The following is a 16372-nucleotide window of genomic DNA, read 5'->3' as shown; positions in this document are numbered from 1 at the left end:
ATATGTTTTCCACACCAATATATTTATTCTTTCTTACCTTCTCCTGCATTCTATCTCCCTCCTCCTTCTTGGTCTCTTTCTCGTTTTTCGTTTTTTTCCCCCTTTCCTTTCCTTTCTTTCTTTCTTTTTTTTTTTGAAAGGTGTTTCTTTTACAAAGAGAAACAAACACCTTATGATACCACATCCCCGCATTTACGTGCTTCCCTTCTGTGCCTTTTTTTTTTTCCCTTTTTTTTTTTTTTTTTTTCATCCAATCTTCTATTCCCATACCTCAATCTTCCTTCCCCCGATTCGATTAATGGATATGGAAACGTGTGGATATGAAAAAGATCATCTGTTCTTTAACCTAAAGAAAGGGAAAAAGAACAAAAGAAGGAAACAGGAAAAAAAAAAACAAAACGAAAAGGGGCGAATCAAAAAGGAAAAGAAAAGAAAAGAAAAGAGGAACGAAGAAAGGAATGCAATGCAGTGCAATGACCTTTTCTTTTTATCTATCTCCCTGTCCCTCTGTTGTCCGTCATTCCCCTACTTTGTTGTCTATTGTTTGTTTGTTGATGCTGTTGTTGTTGTTATTACTTGGTACGTTACGTACTTGTGAATATTTGGCGTTGTTGTTTCTCTCGTCATTTTTCGTTGTGTTGTTTTTGTTGTTTTGAGATCAGATCAGTCAGTCCGTCATCATCAATCAATCGATCAATCAAGCAGTCAAGTCAATGAGTTACTTAGTCCATCCAGCTATGTCATATAACCTTTCCGGCTAACTCATGTCCATTGTTTAGTCGATCTGTAGAGAAGACTACTTCTATCATCCGTAATTCTTCTGTCTTAGGAACTAGTTATAGTTACGAATAGCAAGGAAAAAAAAGTTCTAGAATATGTTTATTAACTGTCTGCCGTTTGCAAAGTCACATTACCTAAATCCCAATAATCAGTAACATAAAAAAAAAGGTACTTGAATCTTGCCTCAAGGTCGCATCGTCATCGCATCGCGTCGGTTGCGTTCCTCGGTCGTGAGCAAGCAAGGCAATACAATCTGTCAATAAAGGGAAAAAAAAATCTAGACAAAATTAAACACATGAACAAGTACGATGAAGTACTTTATGTACTGTGACAATAACGAGAAAAAAGTGCAGTCGATCTATAAGAAAGATAAAAAAATAACCCCTGCAAAACGCCGCATTTTTTTCCCCTAAAGATGGATGAATGGAAAAACGTCATCGGCCTCCAATCGATTTGGAAAGGTCGCACTTGCAAAAAAAGCAGCTTTCTTCTCGGTTAATGGTTTTCATTCTTTTACTGACGTAATATTAATACGTTTGGAAAGCGTCGTGTCGTCGTCTACCAGCGTCGGTTGCCGCCGAGAGGAGCTGAGTTGGAAGCAGTGTAACCACCGCCGCCGCCACCACGGTGATAGCCGCGGCCACGACCACCTCCCCATCCTCGGCCACCACCGCCGCCACCGCTGTAGCGGGCCATCTCATGCAGACGAGGATCGATTTGTTGCTTGGCCTCAGTAAGAATGGTGAGAAGATCACGAGCCTGCTTAGCATCTGCAGAAAACAGTCAGTATATACAAGCTGATAACATAAGTTAATCGGAGAAACTCACTGTCAGTGGTGAAGAATGTAATGGCCGTTCCCTTGGCTCCAGCACGACCAGTACGACCAATACGGTGCACATAATCCTCCGAGTTGTTCGGGTAGTCATAGTTCAATACATGGGTGATGTCGCGGACGTCTTCAGAATTACACAGGTTAGCAAACAAAAGTAATAATTTCAAGCTGCGTGACCTTTGCACCCCGGTCAGCCGCGCGAGACTTGATGCACTCCTCTCTTGGATCGTCACCAAGATATTTCAGTAAGCCCATAGGCTGGCAATGTTCGCGGTCCTAGAGCGGACCTTGGAATGATATGCAGCTTGCATCGAAGTTCAAATGAGACTTCCCGCGGCTCTAAAAATGCCTTGCAATAAATTCAAGATTCAAGAGCCTGAGAAGCAAATAAGTAAATCTGCTAAACTGCACTGTAAGTCCAAGGTCCTCCTGGCTGAGCAGCCAGTAGGAAAGAACCGAGAAAAGCCTGGACTAATCATGTATACCAACATGTCTGATGAAGAGAGGTAGGGCACCGTGCCATATGTCACACGACGTCTCTACGGGTTAGGTCTTGACAAGACAATCGTCAAGTGCATGGCTTGCAAAGGTAGAATGAGAGAGAAAGGGAGGGAAGGAGGGGGTTCTAGTTGTAATCATACCAATACCACGGGAAGCTACATCAGTAGCAACCATAATGGGGCTCTTTCCAGATTTGAATTCTTGCAAAACCCAATCACGTTCGTTTTGCTGCTTGTCACCGTGAATAGCTGTTAGGTTGTTTGTTAGTTTCAACATATTATCATTATCCGTTAGAAAGAAGCACCTACACAGCGCTGGCCATCCGTCCTGGCGCAAGAAACGAGTAATTTCATCTGCAATACGCTTTGTGCCGGTGAAGATAAGGCACTTGTTCTTGCGGTCGTCCATAATCTTTTCGAGATGCTTGATCATCTTGTCGCGCTTTTCAAAGTCCGAGACAACCTCGACGATCTGAGTAATTCGGTGGTTTGCGGAAAGGTCCATAGATCCAATGTTGACCTGGATGAAATCGTTCAGGAAATCGCTAGCGAGTTGACGAACTTCCTTGGGCCAAGTGGCGGACCACATGCAAGTCTGTCGGTCAGGGCGAATCTGAGAGATAATCTTGCGGATCTGGGGCTCGAAACCCATATCGAGCATGCGATCGGCCTCATCTAAAACAAGATAAGTGACACGGCGAAGATTGGTCTTGCCAGCCTCAAGCATGTCAATCAAACGACCAGGGGTAGCAATGCAAACTTCGACTCCACGGCTCAGATCACGAATTTGTGGGCCCTTGGGAACACCACCGTAGACACAAGTGTTTCGGATGCGAGATGAGCGACCGAATTTGCTGATTTCGACTTGGATTTGCACAGCCAGCTCACGAGTAGGAGCCAGGATAAGAACAATAGGTCCGTCACCGGGGGAGAGAAGAGGTTGTGCGTTGATGTGAACAATGGCAGGAAGACAATATGTCAGCGTCTTTCCAGAACCAGTTTCGGCGATACCGACGACGTCGCGACCCGAAAGAGCCATAGGCCAGCCTTGAGACTGAATGGCAGTGGGTTTATCAAAGCCTTGAGCCTTGACCTCGGACAAAACGTAGTTGGGGAAACCGGCCTCATCGAAAGTCTCAACTGGACGAGGAACATTTCGGCCGGTGACAGCCATTTGGTGCTCCTTGCGGAAGGCATCAACATCCTTTTGCGAGCGATTTGTTACATCCTCGTGTTCCTTGTAAAAGGACTTTTCGAATTTTGGGAGAGCGGAAAGATCTGCTATTATTAGTGAAAGGAAAACCAAAAAACAAAAAACTTCGGATATGATCAGACTAACCCCATTCTTGGTTTTTCAAGTTAGCACCTAGCGCGGACATACGATCACCACCGCCGCCGCCATAGCTGCCACCACCATAACCACCGCCGCTGTAACCGCCACCGTTGTTGCTGTAGCCGTTGGAGCCACCACCATATCCGTTGGATTGACCACCGCCTCGTCCTCTGGAAAACTGTTAGTATTGATTTTGGTCGACCAAAACTATCCAACACTGGCGAATCTGGCCATTCAGGAAAATGAAGCAACGTACCTATAGCCTCCTCCTTGACCTCCGCCGTAAGAATCACGGGAGCCGTAGCCACCACTGCCGCCGCCGCGATAAGACATAATTCAGGAGTTGTGGTTTTAAGAGTCTGAGAAACAAAGGGGAGAAAAGGTACCACAGGCGGACAAGTCTAAATGAAATGAAGAAATGAGGTGAGAGTCTCAGAGATGGCGACACTGGAGAGATGAAGATCGTGCAAAGCAAGAGAGAGGGAAGAGAAGAAAAATGAACTAGTGGCAGAGGCAAGAAAAATTTCGAAGCAGTCAAGCTAAGAAGGAGAAGGAAGGAACCGGGGCGGCAAAAACTGGCACTAGCGGTGGTACGCCTGCACTGAAGCGGACTAGCGCGCTAGAGGTTTTCGGCCAATTACAGACATGCAGTCTGGGGCTGCGGAGAGGGCTATGATTGGCCAGAAACATAGGTGGTTGTTCCTAAGATTTCGAAGCCTTGTCTTAATCAAGCCTAGCATTAAGTATACTAGAGCAAATATAGCCTAGCCTCGGAATTATAATCAACCGGAACGAGTTTATCTAAACTAACAGTGAAAATATGCCTAGGAAAGTAGGACAAGCAGGTAGAATTCTTTTTACAGACGGTCGAACAAGACTTTCTACGTATGGAGGAACTACTAAACTGGAAGTCAATAGCCAAGATGGTCGAATGTTTATGGTAGCTTTATAACGCAGGCATTAAATGACGGCGAAGTTGTAGATGTTATAAAGATGATTAAACAAAACCACATAAATAGTCTAGATCATATCATATGGCGCTTATTTGCTGAAAGATTGTATCCGTAGAAGGCAAATTAAAGATCCCACCAAAGAGAAACGCTGATTGGCCACAGACGGGTAATTAACGCACGTGACCACGCGCGCACTATCGCGATTGAAGGAGAACAATTCTGACTCCTTGCTCTCTTCAGTCATAACATAGCCATGGACTTGATCTGCCACTATGAACGGTGCAAGCGCATCGTCCTCAGAGAATGCCACACTTGTGGTCGAGAATGGAAACCAAACTGGTTCTTTCTCCGATGAAGTAATAGATCCCAGACTAAGGGCTTCGCCGATGGCGACTACATCCAAGCCGCCATCGACTGGTACAACAGATCCCACCAGAGAAACGCCGAAAGACAAGAAGACGAACACAAAGGCACGAAATAGACGCGCTGGCGCTCAATCGAAACCATCGCGGAAGCCGTCTGGCCCATGGCCTGACTCTCTGAAGCTTTTGTCCCAGACACACAGAGCTCTGAATTTGGTGTACACCTTTTGTTGCACAAGGAAACATCTTGCCACAACTTTTGAGACAATCAAAGCTGCTGTGCAGGGCCAGATGGGAGGTCGCGAATTGACAATCGAAGATGTTGCAAAGATCAAGGTTCTCATTCCGCGGGCGGTCAAATTTGAATATGTGGATGAAGCAGCACTGGAGGTTATGGGAGCTGGTGAAGGTGGAAAGGATGATTACAGATGGATGAATGTGAAGAGTGCGAATCTAGGCGGTGGCTTCATTCCTAGTGATGATGCGCCTACTGTTGAACGGGATGAACTGCAAGAAACGCGAGATGTTTTGCTTTTTGAATTCGTTGATGAGGACTTGAGACGCCAGGTTAAGGATAGTAAGACGGGAGAACCAACCAGACCAACAAAAAGGCTTAGAAATGATGAGCTGAAAATGCCAGTTTACAGCCAAAAGCAGATGCTGAATTTGATTGAAAAGAGAAACAAGAAGTTCTCGGACGCCATTGATGCCTTCCTGGTGAAATGCGAAGACAACGGCGCAGATCCTGTGGAACAATTGGAAGCCGAGAAAGTCATACCAATGCCGTCCGTCAAGCAAGATGCAGTCAATCCTGCTATTACGAGCGTTCCGCGTGAAATACCGAAAGAACGCAAGCTAATAGCGGATATAATCTCAGAACTCAAGGAAATGGAATGGTATACAGCCCAAATAGTTCCAGATGGCCATAGGGTATTCGAACCGCAGCCTGCGGTACACGGAGATCTTAACTTTCCACTGTCACAAAACCTGGTCAACGCTCTTTACAACGCCAAAGGGATAACACAGCTCTATTCACATCAAGCGGAAGCTATCAACAATTTATATGAAGGACACAACGTAATTGTATCAACATCGACGAGCTCTGGGAAGTCTCTGATCTATCAAATCCCGATGCTTCACGAACTAGAACAAGACGCGAACAGTAGAGGGATATACATCTTTCCAACCAAGGCTCTTGCACAGGATCAAAAACGCAGCATGAAGGGACTTCTCAACTACATGGAAGGCCTGGAAGAGGTCGTGGTCGAAACCTTTGATGGAGATACACCAATGAACGAACGGAATACCATTCGTGACGAAGGGCGTATCATCTTTACGAACCCTGACATGTTGCATGTTACTATCCTGCCGCAGGAGAGCTCGTGGCGTACATTCCTACAAAACCTCAAATTCGTTGTCGTTGATGAACTTCATGCGTATAATGGTCTCTTCGGATCTCACGTAGCCTTCGTTATGCGACGGCTGCGAAGGATTTGCGCGGCTGTAGGAAATCGCCACGTGAAGTTTATTTCGTGTTCAGCTACTGTGGCCAACCCGGAGGCACATATGAAGACTATTTTCGGAGTTGATGACGTCCGATTGACTGATATTGACGGCTCACCTGCAGGCCGGAAGGAATTTATCTGTTGGAACACGCCATACAAAGACCCGCATGATCCTACATCTGGTAGAGGAGACAGTATTGCAGAAGCGGCACGACTGTTCTGCCAACTTATTTTGCGTGGTGTCAGGGTCATAATTTTCTGCCGGATAAGGAAACAATGCGAAATCATGTTGGCAGCGGTGAAGAGTGAATTCCAGACTGTGGGAAGGCCAGAGGTAGCGAACTTGGTTATGGGCTATCGTGGCGGTTATAGCCCGCAGGACAGACGCCGAATTGAAAAGGAAATGTTCGAAGGGAAGTTGATGGGGATTGTTGCGACCAATGCACTCGAGCTTGGAGTTGACATTGGTTCGCTGGACGCCGTCATAACTCACGGCTTCCCCTTTTCGATATCGAATCTTCGTCAGCAAAGTGGACGAGCTGGTCGGCGAAATAAAGATTCGTTATCAGTTTTGATCGGAGACGGATTTCCAACCGACCAGCATTATATGAGCAATCCAGATGAGATATTTACCAAGCCGAACTGCGAATTACAGGTAGATTTGACGAATGAACTTGTGTTAGAAGGACACGTCCAATGTGCAGCATTCGAGATGCCACTCAGACCGGAAGAAGACAAGGTTTATTTTGGTGAACAGCTTGAAGAATTTGCGTCTACCCGTCTCGTCAAGGATGCACTTGGATACTATCACTGCAATGAACGATTTCGACCCAAGCCGTCAGAATTTGTATCGCTACGAGACATGGAAGACAGCGCCTTTGCAGTGATCGATATCACGCACAATAGGAATATTGTGCTCGAGGAAGTGGAAGTCTCCCGAGCTTTTTTCACCATCTACGAAGGCGGCATCTTCATGCACCAGGGCCAGACATACGTAGTGCGAGAGCTCAATACAGAGAAACGTCTTGCAAAAGTTGTGCAAGTCCAGGTCGACTGGAACACGCAGCAACGCGATTATACAGATATTGACCCCATCGAGACAGAAGCCATTCGCCATATTGCTACTTCGTCGCGGGCTTTCTATGGAGTGATCCAAATACACTCCGTCGTATACGGATTCTTCAAAATCGACAAGCGCGGCCGAGTACTTGATGCCGTGCAGGTCGACAACCCACCTATCGACACGTTCACCAAAGGAATGTGGCTTGACGTGCCCAAACGGGCATTTGAAATCCTCGAATCAAGACGCCTCAACATCGCAGCAGCCATTCACGCGGCGGAGCACGCCGTTCTATCCCTGTTCCCGACATTCGTCATTTCGCTCCCAGGCGACGTTCGCACTGAATGCAAAGTGGCCAAGAAAGAACTCGGCAAGAATCTGAAACGGGCAAACGAGGCTCTTTCCACGCCTTCTAGAACCACCAGTGCTTTCACACCTTCTTCGAACAACAAGAAAAATCCAAACCTTGAACCTCCGCATCGCCAGCGGCCCGCCCGTCTGACATTCTATGACGCCAAAGGGGGCACATCCGGATCGGGGCTTGCCCTCAAAGCCTTTGAGTTTATTGACACCTTACTCCACCGCGCCATCAAACGTATCGAAGCATGTTCCTGCATCACGCCTCAAGGCTGCGTGGAATGCGTATGCGACGAGCGCTGCAAAGAGCGGAACGTGGTCATGAGCAAAGCCGGGGCTGGCGTGGTGCTGAAATGCCTGTTGGGGTTGGAGAAGGATATTGATATTGACGCATTGCCGTGGGGAGAGGATGATGTAAATAACATTACTGGTACAAATCATACTGGTGGTGGTAGTGGTGGGATGATTGTGGAGAGGGAAATAGTAGGTGGATACGAGACGGTTGTTTTGGCGAGGGAGGTTAGGGCTAGGAACGGTTGTGAGGTGAGGGTATATTCATGATCTTATTTCCACCCAAATAGATATAGTCATTGGAGCAATTATAATTGCTTCATAGGTATATGTCATGAAACCCCGAAAGATGTGACAGACCAAAAGAAAATGTCCCACTCACCCATACATACATACATACACAACGGTAAATCAGTCGCTTTAAGGAAACATCATAGATACATACGTAATGTGCCCAAAATATTAACATACACACCAAACCCCTTGCCCATAATTTATTACCATTACTATCTTACTACAGCCTAGGTAGGTAGCGCAAACTAATGCCCCTACTCAGGCGTACTATCGTCAATGCGCATGCTCCCAAACAGCGATTTCAAGTCCCGCACATCTTCACGGACTTGGTCGCGGGGGCTCGTGGTTCGTTCTTCGGTCAGTGATCGAATTTCTTTGATCAGGCTTGGGCAGCCCCCTTGGTCGTTGGGGTCCCACCATTCTTCCACGCTGGCGTCGTTCCATACTTCTGATAGCGCTCTGCGCACACGCGGGGCGTAGACATATCTATATGTTAGACAAAGAGTCAGTATATATATATATATATATATATATACACTTCATATCGTTTCTGGAGGGATATGAACCTACCCATTAACTTCAACCTGCGCAAACAACCGTCGAGTCCACATCATATGCTTCGAATCCTTCGGCAAGAAAAGAGTCGTCAAGATCATCCAATTGTGAAAGCCCAGAATAGACCCAACCTCGACCTCGGGCCATCTCGCAATACTTTCTGCATGGTGACAGATCTGCAGCGCAATCCTCTGCAGTTCTGCGCCCTCCGGTTGCCCCATCAGAATGTGCGACTGGTATTTGAACATGAGCTCCGTGGCAAGCACGTCGGGCCACATGAAGTTGAGCATCCATTTCGAGTCTCGATAGAATCTGCAGGGCATGGTTGTGTCAAGCACGTCTTCCGGGCCTTGTAAAGGTACGGCGGGTCTGGGTAAGATGACCTCGTCGCATTGATCGTACTGTTCGAGAACGCGGTGGAGGTCGTTGATGACTTGGTTAAGTGATTTGAAGCGGACTTCGAATTCCTCAGAGCTAATCAGCCCGCGCGACAGTTGTGCAAATAGGGATGCGAATTCCATGGCGAAAAGGCGTGTTCGGGAGGCGAGCGCCTGTAGTTGTTTGAAGAAATCATCTGGGTTTTGGACTGCTTGAGCGGTGTCGTGTCGCTCGATTGCCGTGTACCATTCCGGACCTAGGATGGCCTCGTTACTGGCAATGATGCATGCTACAAGATCGAACCGTGCATGCCAGATGAATAGATATCGATGCACATGGTTCTGTGTGATGCTAGTCGGGGTAAGGAGCTCGTGTATCAACTCATCAGCGGCTTGGTGGTGATCGACTAGATTCATGAAGTCACCGATACTTTCCTACTAAACTGTTAGATATTTCACTAATCCCCCTCCTCCCAAAAAAGGGAAAGGGGTTAACCAACCTCGAATGTTGACAGCTGAAGAATGGTAGCCAGCGTTCCTTCGTTGTGCTTAGACCCCGACGCAAGACTCTTCCGGAGTAGTTGAAGTGATCGATCGTAATATTTGAGAAAATCATATAGTTTCCCTCGCGGGTTTTCCAAGGTATGATGATACGCAGCAAAGCCCACCAGCGCATACAGGAGTGGCTCATAGTCGACGGCCAAGTCCAACAGCGTGCCTCGAAAGAACGCATCTGTTTCATAATTCATCAAGTAGTGGTTATGGTTCAGCTTTTCCTGGTGATACTTTAAGAAGTACCAAACGTCATCTTTCAGACGCTTGTGCTTGAACATTTCCCTCAGGTCTCGTGCTGGGCGCTGCACTATGTGATTCTTGTACTGAGAATTGGCCGAAGAACTGGGCGATAGCGACACCAAATCCGAGGCTGGTGATAGTGAATTTGACTTATTTCCGGACGATGCTTCAGAGGTCTTCCTCGGACGATGCTTGCTCGGAGACCGCATATTCGTCTTTTTGGACGAAGCATCCTCTGGTATTGTGGGTGGCCGCCGGCCACCAGGGATTTCTGCTGTCTCATCTTCATCAGGAATAACATCTAGGCCAGCACCGCTGCCGGGCTCGGCGTTGTCATCATCCGAAGATATGCTTTCTAGTGACGACTGTCTCCGCGACTTGGTACGGTTGGTCGATCTAGCGTTGCGCTGGGCGTATTCGCAGGGTCTGTTGCCTTTCCGACATCCTAGATAGAAACATTGTATTAGGAGGATGTCTCTATACTATATTATCAAGTTCGAGCAACTCACTCTCGCATACCGGGCGACCCTCGTCACACTAGATATTGGACTGATTAGTTGAGTGTAACTATGTTTTAACCAGTGTATACTCATTCAGTATTCATTCACCTTGATTCGACGGGCACGGCATGTGAGACATCCACTCCGAGTTCGCTTGTGCTTCCGTTGTTCGGTTGAGGGTTGCTGCTGCTGTTGATGTTGTTGATGTTGTGCTGGTGGTGGTGGTTGTTGGTGATGATGGTGCTGTTGCTGCTGCTGTTGCTGCTGCAGCAAGGAAAACGACGAACGAGCAACGGGAGATATGTCCGGCTGCAAGACCTGGTGGTTGTTGTTGTTGTTGTTGCTCCAGTAGAGCAGGTTGTTGGGCACATGGCCTGAGCCCAGCAGCAACGGGAACGCAGGATATGAGTCGGGCTGGCTATATTGCGGCATTTGGTCCGGAAAGGCGGCGGCAGACGAGCCACGCGAGGAGAAGTACGGTTGGGCCATTTGAACTGGAATGAATTATTGGCTTGTCAGGTATGTGGTGTTTCGTGTGCTCATGTCAGGACGTTCGTTGGGATGCGGATGAAGACGTCATGAATCAGTCGGCGGTCTGTATTCTGCACGTACGACAGACACGCGAGGTATCTCACGTGCGGCGAAGTCAACTGCTATATACCAGCATCAGAAGTGCACGATCGGGGGGGGGGATCGATCCCTCTGAGCTCGAAGCTGGCTGGCTTTGTCGGCAAGGGTCGAGCATGCGGCGGCGGCGGCGGTCGGGGACGGGAGCACAGAAACGCCAACGCCAACGCCAATGCTCGTGTCAATGAATGAGTGAATGAGTGATACGAAAAAGAGTGCGGAGACCCTTTTACCCAGCGTCGGTATGCATTGGGTGCAGTGCGTGGTGGGTTGGTGGAGGAGGAGGGAGAGGAGCAGGAGACGGAGATCAGTAAGTGACAATCTAGACCCAACGTATCCATACGTTCGTCCGATGTAACTCGCAGAGCCTCGCGCTAGAAATCATACAAAGCCACAAGCCACAAGCCAAAAGCCAAAAAGTCAACACGCTCGAATCCCACGTTGCTGGAGCCTAGCAGGGTTTCCAGAACATATTATCCCAATGGTCAATGCGTATTAAATAGTTATAATCAACCTTGGAAGTACTACAAACAACAAAAAAGGCCCGGATCAAACGGCCCATGATCCGAGCGCATCGTCCGGATTGAGCCTTAGGAGCGCGTGCTATCAATACAGCGCTGCGAGCATACATTGATACGTGTACCATTCGTGCATGGAAGTCTGGTTCTGAACCGGCTCGTTGGGCTGGCAGGGATGATTAATTATAGACGTGCATGCTAGTTATGAATGGATGGAAGCAAGCCGGCAGAACATCGAGCCGGAATCCTTTCATGTTTATTTCTGTTAAGTTAATTCGTTAGTCTATGTGGATTCAAGATTGTGGCCACTGGCCAGACCGCTGTTTGTTTGTTTGCTTGCGTTGCATAGTTACTTACCTACCTGGGTAGTTAGGGCTAGGGTTGGAATGCATATCGGAATACATACTCCGGGCGAGCTGCCGAGGATTCACATGGGATATGGTTATCTTTTCTGTAATGCTTAGTTAACTCAATTTTCTTTGTGAGAATATCAGACCCCTGGATCTCCCTGGAAAAAAAAAAAAATGCGCCAGACGATCCGCCACCATTGACGCTGTTACATGCAGAGAGAGTCATCTTGCCTGCGTTAGACCATGCACTATTGGAGCTAGTCCAGCTGCCCTTCTTTTGAGAAAATGCACACGCCGTCCAATCGGGTGTCTAGGGGATGTTATGCTGGAAAAGACGCCGCATTCCTGGAAGCTGGGAGAGGGGGCTAATGTATGTACTGGTCAATCAAGAGGCGACTTGCATCCAAAATTAACGACGGTCACCCTGGTCGTCTGCTATTCTTAGTAGTATCGTCCGTACAGAGCACTTCGAAACGTTATTATTAGACATACAGCTTTTTTCTTCCCAACATTTCAAACCCACCCAAGCCCATCCCAGCACGTCACATGTGACTACGATTTGACAGCCTGCATATGCCATGGATTATGATATGAATATGACACAAAGCTCTTGAATAAATCATCTTCCCTTCCGAAAGTCCACATTGCGATACGTGCGTATACTGACTGACGTTGTGTGACCTTGGGAACGAGTCGGCATCTCGAATCGATTGCCTATGTAGGCAAACTGACAGGACTGTTACTCGGATTGGAATACCCCGTTGAGTATAGATTGCATGCGGAGTATACGGAGTAGACGTGGAGGAAGCAAGAAAAAAAGAAAAAGGAACAGGGATCTTCAGTTGATGTACATTGCATACATACATACATAGTCAACTATTGGGTACGGAGTACACTCTACGTAGTATGACTAGCATGTATACTCTGTACGCTGCTGATCATCGAGTCATTTGTGCTCGTCGATCATTCATTCATTTCGCTGATTTTCCTTTCAGTACTTTGACAGTTCCATGACTTGTCCCACTGTCAATGCCGATGTCAATGCCGGGGGAAGAAAAAGAAACGAAAAGAAAGCAAGCAAGTAACCATCGACCTTTGTGCTACATGATTAATAATGTTCAGATCTTTCTTTGTATTCTTTCCTCCCCTATGATTTGCTTGTCAGATGCCTTGGAACTCGGAGCATATGCCCATTTCTTACAACATACGATCCTTCATTCAACCACCACACATGCGGTTCAAATGTTCACACCCTACATAAATACTTCATAAAATGTCAATGTGATCACATATTGGCTCCAGGGCGATATCTAAATTCTGCTCACAGGATTCATTGTGTTGATTTTGTGTTCATATTTTGCACAACGTATCTCCGTTGCCGGTACTCACATAGGAAGAATCTCCCAGGTCCGTGAGACAGCTTTCCGCTTTTGGGCATTTTTAACCTCGGCAACCTTGGAAGTTGACCCGTCGTGCTACGTAGCATGAATGCAAGACATCGTGGTGTTCGTATAGATTTTGTCGAGCTATCTTGGTTAAAGTTAAGGCTTGGCTAGTGATCTATGAAGGCCTGGCTGGCATCAGCCCTAGCTCAGGCATAACTATCTCCTTTAGGCAATTATACACAGTAGAATGGCCGCTTCTTTGAAGAACGTCTCTGTATAACGATGATAGCATACACTTGCATTTGATAGATTGCCTCTGACAAATGTTGGTTAATCAGAAGATGAGGTCCTCTGATAGCCAAGCCCTCGCTGTCTTGTGAGCCGGTAGGCAAGACAACCCAGCTGTCCTCTGGAAGTTGTTGTCTAACCCGCAGCAAGATTGGCGAAGTGAGAAGCAACTTAAGGTTTGCTGTTCTCTTTGCTGTTGTTGCAGCTACATCTAGCCATTGCTTCACCTGCGCGAGCCTCTTGATGATCGTTTGCAGCTCGCCTTGATCTGAATAACGCATAGGACTGTCAATGATACAGAACATCGTCGCGCCAGCTAAAGACCCGATTCCCGTCATAAATACATTCCGCAACGCATCAAAGTCCATGCTCGATCCTCTACTACACCACGAAGATGAGCTTCGTCATTTCCTGGCATTTCTTGAACAGCAGTGGCTTGTCCGATCTAACAAGCCTATCGATTCCGAAGAGCTTTCAAAGCCTAGCATCCATGTCAATGAATCTATCCATGGTGAAGGACAGGAAACAAGCGCAGATCATCGGGTGTCTAGTGTCCATATGCCAGGACAGAGACTTGACGTGGCAGAGGAAGCGAAAGACTATCTTTACTATCTCGACTTCGATGGAAGTAAAACACTTGGACCTCGTTGCAGCAGCCGTACGGCCAAAACACTGCTCAGGGCAACTTGACTAACACGATGATGGAATCGCGCCAGATACCGTACGTGAATGCTCAAGTAGGAAACACAGCAAACTCGGGGGTTTCCGCGACGCAGTCAGGAAGTCAATAGGTGCAACATATTGGAAGAAGTGAAGTCTCTTCGTGCAATGGAAGACACTATAGTCGTGCCTCGGCTCAGGGATTGGAAACTTCCATGCTGTTACCGTATCTGTGATTTGTATCTCTGAGTTTGGACTGCTCTGAATCTGAGAATGTAATATGTTCATTATTGATTGTTTTGTCGATGTGGGTCAATCACAGCCAAGTTGCTTTCTTAGGCGAGTATTTGTGTCCATCATGAAAAGGAATGAAGTATATGGAATAATCCTGAAGCGAGGTTAAGACACGAATGTTTGCAATACCTAGGATATCATATACCGTGGTCACATCAATTGAACTAGGACGGACAGTCCGGGATATGTATATGATTTATATAGACATGTAACGTATGCATCTATACGCATAACTGCGTGTGTGGCACACTCACACCGAGTCTGTCTCGCTTCGCGTTTGCACTTGCATAGCAGCAGTCGACAGCACACAAGATCAAGCTCTTTCTATGACTGATTCTCTCGGGGTAACAGACATGGCCCGTATGTTCGTGCTGTATCATATGTCCTCTGACAATTGGCAGTCAGACTATCAACATCAAGTGAGTTGAGAGGCCGAAATGTCTTTTGTTTTCTTCTCTTTCTCTTAATCCAAAACATCCTCAAACTGCAGACCCAGAAGACGACCGTTTCTCCCGAATCTCGCGAATGGCAATTTGCAACCCTTCAATAACCGCGCCCCATTCGACTTCGTGCACCTTGCTCTTGAATTTTTCCAAGTCTTCATCAACGCCCTCCACAAACGGAATTTCCTTAACGAGGATTGGCTGTCCCATATCAACCTCTGAAATCACATTATGTATCATCACCCCGGTTTTGGTAATCTTCCCTTCTTGCCAGGCCGCATGAGCTCGTTCGATTGCGTCCTACGAAAATACAAAAAGAATTAGCCCATATTCTACACTGTTGAAAAGAGGGACAAAAGAAAAATAAAAAAAAAGGACTTACAACCCCATTAAACGCCCCCGGCAACGCAGGATGCAAATTCACAATCCTAATCCCCCCATCAACAAGCTCCAACGGCCTCAAAAACCTCGTCGACAACACATGCATAAACCCCAAACACGCAATCAAATCCGGCTTATCGGCAATCACTAAGCGCGCCAATTCCGCATCATATTCTTCCCTGGCAGCCTGCACACCTTCCGGAGTTGCTGGATGCGCGTTTTTGTATTTCACGAGATTGTGGTATGTTGTTGGGATGCCGGCTTGGGCTGCGCGTTCGAGGCCATAGGCCGTTTTGCGGTTAGAGAGGACTCGCACTATTTGTGTGTTGGGGAGGGGGCTGTTTTCTTTCTTGCTGATGGCGTCGATGACGGCTTGGAGGTTGCTGCCATTGCCTGATATGAGGACTGTGAGGCGGATTGGTGTTTCCATGGTTATTGTATGTTTCTGTCGTGTAGACGTTTGATTGTAGGTATCGATTGTATGGTAAATGAGATTGCTCAGAGGTGGTGAAATAAGCAGAAAAAATCCAATTGATTGACTGGATTATTGTTTTCTCAGTGAGTCGAGTTGGGGGTGAGGTGAAGTTTTGAATGAGGGACAAAAAAAAGTACGGATTGCGGGGCAGAGTTCCTTCGCCGATTCCGCTCATACCATCCATCTACTACGTTCCTTCTATTGAAGTAAACGATATGCAACTTGTTATGAAACTTCGATTTATTTAGACTACCTATGTATGTATGCTATGGACTATTATCATGACTCAAACAATGCTGCTAGGAACAAATGACAAATGTAAATACTGAGGTCAAACACCGATCACTGATGCGTCACATCCAGTGTATGCCAGCAGATTCAGTGGTATCATAAGGAAACACGAAATGAAAATGAAAGGAGAGGGCAAGTAAAAGAGAAACTCAAATCCCAAGAGCA

General features: G+C 46.9%; 4 protein-coding genes across 4 annotated transcripts, besides 3 other annotated features; 1 reads left to right on the top strand and 3 right to left on the bottom strand.

Annotated features, from left to right (window-relative positions):
* Positions 1–658: 658 nt before the first annotated feature.
* Positions 659–728: a repeat region (Identified by RepeatMasker using a combination of RepBase library and repeat library created with RepeatScout).
* Positions 729–1338: 610 nt separating this feature from the next.
* On the bottom strand, positions 1339–3492 carry UA08_07597 (ATP-dependent RNA helicase dbp2; the record flags this gene model as incomplete). Its single annotated transcript, XM_020262508.1, has 5 exons — positions 1339–1550; positions 1609–1737; positions 2255–2362; positions 2423–3391; positions 3453–3492. The coding sequence occupies 5 exons, from the start codon at positions 3490–3492 to the stop codon at positions 1339–1341; spliced, it is 1458 nt and encodes a 485-aa protein (XP_020117195.1).
* Positions 3493–3495: 3 nt separating this feature from the next.
* Positions 3496–3611: a repeat region (Identified by RepeatMasker using a combination of RepBase library and repeat library created with RepeatScout).
* A 1060-nt stretch (positions 3612–4671) lies between these two features.
* On the top strand, positions 4672–8244 carry UA08_07596 (hypothetical protein; the record flags this gene model as incomplete). The annotated part of the gene is made up of 1 exon (XM_020262507.1): positions 4672–8244. The coding sequence occupies one exon, from the start codon at positions 4672–4674 to the stop codon at positions 8242–8244; it is 3573 nt and encodes a 1190-aa protein (XP_020117505.1).
* A 278-nt stretch (positions 8245–8522) lies between these two features.
* Positions 8523–10984, bottom strand: UA08_07595 (hypothetical protein; the record flags this gene model as incomplete). Its single annotated transcript, XM_020262506.1, has 5 exons — positions 8523–8754; positions 8839–9635; positions 9701–10440; positions 10505–10532; positions 10604–10984. The coding sequence occupies 5 exons, from the start codon at positions 10982–10984 to the stop codon at positions 8523–8525; spliced, it is 2178 nt and encodes a 725-aa protein (XP_020117506.1).
* Positions 10675–10766: a repeat region (Identified by RepeatMasker using a combination of RepBase library and repeat library created with RepeatScout).
* A 4112-nt stretch (positions 10985–15096) lies between the features above and the next one.
* On the bottom strand, positions 15097–15871 carry UA08_07594 (Phosphoribosylglycinamide formyltransferase; the record flags this gene model as incomplete). Its single annotated transcript, XM_020262505.1, has 2 exons — positions 15097–15360; positions 15443–15871. 2 exons carry the CDS (start codon positions 15869–15871, stop codon positions 15097–15099), a joined length of 693 nt encoding a protein of 230 aa, XP_020117192.1.
* Positions 15872–16372: the final 501 nt, after the last annotated feature.

This window comes from Talaromyces atroroseus (genome assembly GCF_001907595.1).
Source record: "Talaromyces atroroseus strain IBT 11181 chromosome Unknown scaffold_11, whole genome shotgun sequence".
Lineage (NCBI taxonomy): Eukaryota > Fungi > Ascomycota > Eurotiomycetes > Eurotiales > Trichocomaceae > Talaromyces > Talaromyces atroroseus.
The sequence above is the reverse complement of the archived record's forward strand: the minus strand, read 5'-3'. Positions and strand labels throughout refer to the sequence as shown.